This window comes from Dermacentor andersoni, chromosome 7, assembly GCF_023375885.2.
Source record: "Dermacentor andersoni chromosome 7, qqDerAnde1_hic_scaffold, whole genome shotgun sequence".
NCBI lineage: Eukaryota > Metazoa > Arthropoda > Arachnida > Ixodida > Ixodidae > Dermacentor > Dermacentor andersoni.
Window position 1 is genome coordinate 162,204,873 of NC_092820.1, and position 6,697 is coordinate 162,211,569.

The window sequence follows — 6,697 nt, forward strand, 5'->3', positions numbered from 1 at the left end:
ACACTTTGCAGTATCTACCAATCTACATCCACACCTAATCATTTTCCTTTCACGCCAACTTGGGTCACTGGGTGTGTGCCGCTCTTCAGTGAAACTCTTCGACGGCAAATCATTAGCACCTCACCACTTAACTTATAATGAATTGGTTTGGGTACCTGGGCATACAGGCCCATTGCTAAATGAAATGGCCGATGCATTGGCAAAGGCACAGTAGATGTTCTTGCCATTCGCATACTTCTTTCATCAGTTTTGATCATAGCAGCAAGATTTTGGAGGCAAATGATGCTGCGAGAATTCTGTCATAACAAATTCCCCAGATCTTAAACTGAGCCTCTGCAAAGGTAATTCATGCAAAACAAGAAGACTTCAAGTGGCTATTAGTAGACTATGATGTTGCATAGCATATTAAAATGTTTATTAACACAGGGCTGGCCTGGCACCCTCACAGATTTGTTCCGTTTGTTGGAAAGAAACCAGAGAACATTTTTTTTTTTCATTTCTTGTATTTATTACTTTAGAAAACAAACCTTAGACACCACTCCGCCTTCTTGGATTAGATTTAACTACTACAAATTTACTGTCCTTGGGTGCCTCGACAATTGGGCGCAGCAATGGGAAGGTGTGTGCTGCTTCCAGAATTTCATTGAGAACTAATGAGATTTAAAATCTAGATTCAGAATTTTCTTTCAACCAATTTGACTTTCAGTTGTTTATTTTCATTCCTACATTTTGATCAAATGAATCTCGACACACTGTCTTTTGTTTCAAACCTGCCAACTTCAAAATTTTGATTTCTTGTTCCTGACATTTCCCATTTTATTTTGAACTACCTGGTTCTTTGCCAATCTACCAGAGTGGGAATGTGCCACTAAATCCAAAGATCTATATCGACTACAACTTAGGTCACGGTGCATGTGCTGCTCTAATGAAGGGAAGTGAGAGGGAGAAGAGGAGCTTGGCTACATTACATGCCTCATACATGATGCATTCCAGCAGCGGCAACACAGCGTGTCTATTTTGCTGCATTACTTATCTCATTAAATTGTTAACAGTCATCCTGAGATGCTTTGTGCTGTAATATTTTTTTATATGGAAGACCATGGCAGCACATGAATTGAGTGTTATAGACACATCCAGTTCAGTCAAAGCTACAGAAACCAGTTGAGTAGTGGCAGTGTGCACAGCTATTTACTCGTTTGGTGCAGTTGTAAATTTCTGCTATGCAGGAAAACATCAGTCAAAGCACATGTCCAATTTCGGCATTTATTTTGTACAGAAAATACATCCCTTAATGCACTCCAAATCGGAGTGTACTGTCATTACCGATCCAAATTTTCTTTTTTTCTTCCGAGACATGCACCTCCCGAGACGCACAACACGCCACCATTTTCGAACCGCAAAGAAATGGATTCGAGCGCGGCAACACAACTTTGACACATATATACATCGTAGCCCGCACTGTATTTGGCCGCAGGGCTAGACGATTAGGAACACTCGATGCAGCCGTCAAATCGCGAAGGTCTTTACATTGGAAACAAGCAGAACACCGCGACACCGTTAGCGAGCCGCCCTTCTATGGACCAGGACGCGCGGCGTCAGACGAAGTAGTGCGGCTTCTTCACGTTGATGCCGTACTCCTGCAGCGCGGGAGTCAGGTCTTCCATGGTGAGTGTGTAGCGCTTGTCCTTGGTGGCCTTCTTGCTCTGTCCGGCACCGCGCATTTTACAATGCTGCAGCGCGTCGTTTGTGATATCCGAGAGAAACTTCTGCGCTGCAAGGGAAACAAGTCTGACGACGCGCGGGTCGCTGGCCTCCAGTCCGGCGGTGTTCAGGTAGTGCGCCGTGACAGCGTCCGGCAGGGTCGGACTGTAATCTTCGAGCTGCAGCAGGAGTTCCGACAGCGACTGGCCCGAAGGCCCCGACCTGCTCTCGGTCGTTCCTACTCCGCTCGCGGGGCTCGAGGCGCCGCTTTCGTGTTTAACGGTGGCCGTCAAGCCTGTTTGCTGCGAACTTTCCGCCATGGCGACGCCCGTGCTGCTCTGGCTCTTGTGAAAACGTCCGCGCGCTCAAGAGAGCGCCTACCCAAATAATCCGATACTGCTCTGCTCAGTTCACCACTGTAGCTTTATAATAACGAAAAGAATACCTCGCACCGATGCTAAGTTGGCCACGACAACGAACACGAGATACACACAACAAATGTAACTTGCCCGATGGCGTGCCTGGATAAGCTAGGCTCGACTCGATAAGAGTCTACGGTTGGCTTTTAAGCAGCCAACACACTGGTCACAGGTAGCCGCTAGTCAAGCACGTCGGCGTTGTCTTCTGATGGGCCGCTCTACTGGTATTCTGCCGTGGAAGTGATGTTGCGCTTACTTTAAAAACGGGCTAATGACAACTTGCACAAACTTTGTACAGCAGCGGCCCAAGCTCCTTGTGACTCTGACCAGCGATTTCCATCTGGAGCACACATGTGATCGCTGCCAATGGTCGCCCAAATCTGTTGTCGCAACAGGTTCTTGACAGTGGCCGTCTGCTTTTTCGTCGCCTGGCTCGTTGTGCAGTTGAGTGAGTTCCTTCATTAAGTCACAATGTACAGAAACAAAGTGAGTTCTGAATCTCTGTACACCTTTCTTCTGTTTCTCAGTCACGACACAGCAATGCCTCACTCAAAGCCGAACCAACGTAGTCTCGGGAAGCTGGAAGCACTCCTGCCTACGGAAAATAGTAAAAAATCCATCTTTTCTTTTTTTTTTTCTTCTTTTTTTTCAGTTTTGTTCTCGTGTGTGCTGTGACTGGTCCGCACAAGGCACTTTCTTTATCATGCAGGTCGACAGCTTAGTGTCGTCAGGCGTTCATTCAGACTGCATAGCGGCGGTCGAGAAACTTGCCGACGGCCAGCGGCAGCGGGTCATTTATGCAATAACGCCCACGTACACACGTCCTGTTCAAGAAGCCGAACTGACGCGGCTTTCTCATACATTTCGTCTGGTAAGTCGCTGAACACGTTAATCTCAGCTTTATGCGTCGGCGCAAGGAAAACAAATCGAACGCCAGTTTTTGTTGGGCTGGTACTAGCTAATTCTGTTTTGATCCAAGTGACAACGCCTAGTGGCACGTAGAACGGAATACGTACTACTCTAAACTGAGTGGCAGCACTTCACGTACTCGGTGCACATGATTTTTTTTCCACTGTGACCAAGAATGTGCGTGAAGGCCATGTAGGAAAATCAAGCAACATAAAGATCAAATCCTAGTGGACTCAATAATTGAATATCAAATGCTTTAGACTCGGGCTGAAGAACTCCACTTCTGTTTCTCAATCGTGTCTTCCTCAGGTCCCGTACTTGCACTGGATCGTTGTAGAAGACTCAACTGTCCGAACAGCTTTGGTGTCAGACTTATTAGCTCGTTGCGGTGTGGCCTTCACCCATCTGTATGCTGCTACACCAGCTGATCGCAAGCTGAAGCCTGAAGACCCCAGCTGGCTTCTTCCAAAGGGCGTCCTCCAGAGAAATGAAGGCCTACGCTGGCTTCGAACCAATGCAGAGCATCTGGATCCCAATGGCATAGTCTACTTCGCTGATGATGACAACACTTATGATCTACGTCTGTTTGACGAGGTAGACATTATAAAATTTTGTGGAGATCACATTTGCAAATGATTTGCACTCCCTTTAAGGTTTCCTAATGCATGGAATGCGGCAACTATGTTCCTAAAATTTGACTTGTCATGCTAGCAAGTCAGTGTTTGAAGGTGGCAGGATACTTTGGCTGGCAAAAATGAGCTTGGACTTACATATAGACTTACAATTTTTCAAAGAAATAGAGCTGTGCAACTGTGGAACTTGACCTCACACCGAGCAGGTGTGAGGTCAAGGCATTTTATACTTCTTTGACATCTTTGTCAAATTTCCATACCCTAATCCCCCTCAACCTTGTAAACATAGTGCACCTCTAGACACATGCACAAATGCCAAGGGAGAGATGCATGAGCTCTGTTCTGACAGTAACAATGGCAAACCAATTGACCCAACAATACCTCCTCTGCAATCCCTTGTGTTCACCTTGAATTGCTAGTTTCTGTTTGGTGGCAGAGACTTGCAAGTAACACACAATTCATTGCGATTTATTCTGCACACTTTACCTTATGCTCATTGTTAGTTTCCATTACGTAGCTCCCAAAGTGGCTAACAATATTTTTGCATGCATGTAGTCACATCCTGCAAGTTTTAGAAGTGATACATCCTGCTTTGAGAGCCCTTCTGGCCCCAATTCTATGTAGATAGGTGAAGCATGAAATTTTCATTGCTTTATACAATATAATGTAAACGAACTGATGTTTTGCAGATGCGAAAGACTGTCAAAGTGTCTGTTTGGCCTGTGGGTTTGGTTGGAGGCTTGATGGTTGAGCGGCCAATTGTTAGAGACAGTCATGTTGTCGGCTGGAACGCTGTCTGGAAACCATACAGGTGAGAACAGCCACACTTCTCTCCACAAATAAAAGAAACAAATGTTTCATGTCTGTATGGCCGGATTACTTACTCCAAGTTATGAGCCTTTACATAAGCTAACACCACAGGACTGCCATCATAAACTAGCTATATCAGTAGCAGCTCTAACTCCTGCACCGCATTATAAAAGCACAGAACAAGTTATGCCTGACATTCCATGCTTACAGTGCCCCTGCTTTTTTTTTTCTTTTTTTTCCAGGCGTTATCCCCTGGACATGGCAGGTTTCGCCGTGTCCCTGCGGCTACTTCTTGACAACCCTGACGCCCAGTTTCGACTTCGGCTTCCCCGTGGTCAGCAGGAATCTTACTTGCTGAAGCAGCTTCTGTCTGGGCCAGAGGAGTTGGAGCCTCGTGCTGGAAACTGCACTCAAGTTCTTGTGTGGCACACTCGCACCGAGAAGCCCAAGCTAGATCAGGGACGCCCCAGCAAGGCTGGAAACATGAAACAACCAAAGCAAGTCGCTGCAAAGCCACGCCTCCAGGCGTAGGTGCCTTGTGAAGCGACTGATGTTTGTGTGTGTTAAAACAGTGCAGCACGGGACACTTGGTTGCCATGCCAGCAAGCGCCTGTGCTCAACATATGCTTGGACTACAGTTATGCTCGATTATTTAGGCAACAGACCCTTCCGCTTTCGTGCAAAGAGCCATAACATTGCTCCACTGTTGCGATGAGCACCTGGAGTGGTAATCTAGGTCAATCACTTTTGGGCTACGTTCACTTTCATGATTTTTTTCGTGGCTTGGCATCAGACATTAGTGTGTGCAAGGAATATCATTCTTTGCACTGTGCCAGCATGCCCAGAACTGTGCGAGATACTGTTGCCCTCGGATGCTGACGTGCTAGTGCTGAGTAATTTGGCCATACCCACAAAAGTAATTGACCGAGAATACAGCCCTTGTTTGTGCAATGGTGCTCCTGCCGCCCATTTAGTCAGCATATACGTACAATGACGCAAGCAATGCTGATGAAGTGTTTGTCCAAGGGCAAGTTTTCTTTTGCTTCTTTTTTTTGCATCTCATTTGGCTTGTTTAGATAATGATTACTAGTCCAATTAAGCTTTTTTTTTATCTCTGAAGGTCACAGATTGAGAATATGGCTTTGCTTTAGATACTTTATCTACACCTGCCCACAAACGTTTTCAGAATGTGAAAGTTTCAGAGCAGCTCAGTGACTTCAAGGCCTAAACACCTAGAGCCAGAAGTTTGGATGTGCACTGGCTTACTCTGAACTATAGCCATGAGAGTTTCAAACACACACACACTGTTCTAGAGTCGTACCATTTGTGGCGCTTCCCATGGCTATATTATTTCGATAGGGGCGAAATGTGAAAAACACCTGTTTACTGCGCATTGGGCGCACGTTGAGGAACCCCAGATGGTCCAATTATTCCGAAGTCCTTCACTACAGCGCGCCTCATAATCAGATCTGGTTTTGGCACGTAGAACCCCAGAATTAATTATACGTGCCTATTGCCCAAGTTCACAAAGGCCCGCCAATTGTCAAAACACCTGGGACCAAAAGTATCTGAAAACTGCTGTGCTACTTCATTGAGCACTACAAGAAAGAGGAGCCCTAAAAGTCCACTGTAATCAAAATGAAATCATCTTCCCACTTAACTTTTTTGAAAAGTTGGGCTTCCCATTTCAAGGAACTTATGGTGGTAACAGACAGTGCTGACGAAGCACTCTAGCAAACTTTCACTTTATCACTAGTCACGTGCCAGTCAACTAAACGCTGAGGATTGGCCTCCAAGTATGCTCCGAGTTACAAGCTGGTGTGATTGAAGAACTGTGGTGTAAGCTGTCATCACCAGCTCCTATGGGTGTCAATGCAATTATTGGCCCAAGTGCTTCCATCTCAGTATGACTGCTTCTAAAAATACCATGAGAATGTTGGCATCACTATTGAGAAATGCTGACGCTAGTTCACTTTTCTGGGACTCTCAAGGTACTGGCAGTATCCAGCCAACATGATCATTACTAAACATTCTACACACTGTTTCAATGCATGTGAAAGGTGTGGATGGCTTGTGCCAATAGTGCTTGTTGCTTAGTAGAGTCAAGGAACCAGCCAGCGGTGTTGTGCCAAAAGTTTCATGTGCTTAATATATATCAGCTTAAGCCTTGTGTTCTTTGTTCTTCTCCAATGTTTTCTTGTACGACATATCGAACAAGAGCAAAGG

At 45.7% G+C, this 6,697-nt stretch overlaps 2 protein-coding genes across 2 annotated transcripts; one reads left to right on the forward strand and one right to left on the reverse strand.

Annotated features, from left to right (window-relative positions):
* Positions 1-1,249: 1,249 nt before the first annotated feature.
* LOC126533151 (transcription initiation factor TFIID subunit 10-like) lies at positions 1,250-2,219 on the reverse strand. The gene has a single exon (XM_050180424.3). The coding sequence runs from the start codon at positions 2,019-2,021 to the stop codon at positions 1,596-1,598; it is 426 nt and encodes a 141-aa protein (XP_050036381.1). The 5' UTR covers positions 2,022-2,219; the 3' UTR covers positions 1,250-1,595.
* A 78-nt stretch (positions 2,220-2,297) lies between these two features.
* LOC126533140 (galactosylgalactosylxylosylprotein 3-beta-glucuronosyltransferase I-like) lies at positions 2,298-6,643 on the forward strand. Its single transcript, XM_050180414.3, has 6 exons — positions 2,298-2,568; positions 2,648-2,727; positions 2,830-2,991; positions 3,339-3,623; positions 4,351-4,472; positions 4,714-6,643. Exons 1-6 carry the CDS (start codon positions 2,487-2,489, stop codon positions 5,000-5,002), a joined length of 1,020 nt encoding a protein of 339 aa, XP_050036371.1. The 5' UTR covers positions 2,298-2,486; the 3' UTR covers positions 5,003-6,643.
* The last annotated feature ends 54 nt before the right edge of the window (positions 6,644-6,697 follow it).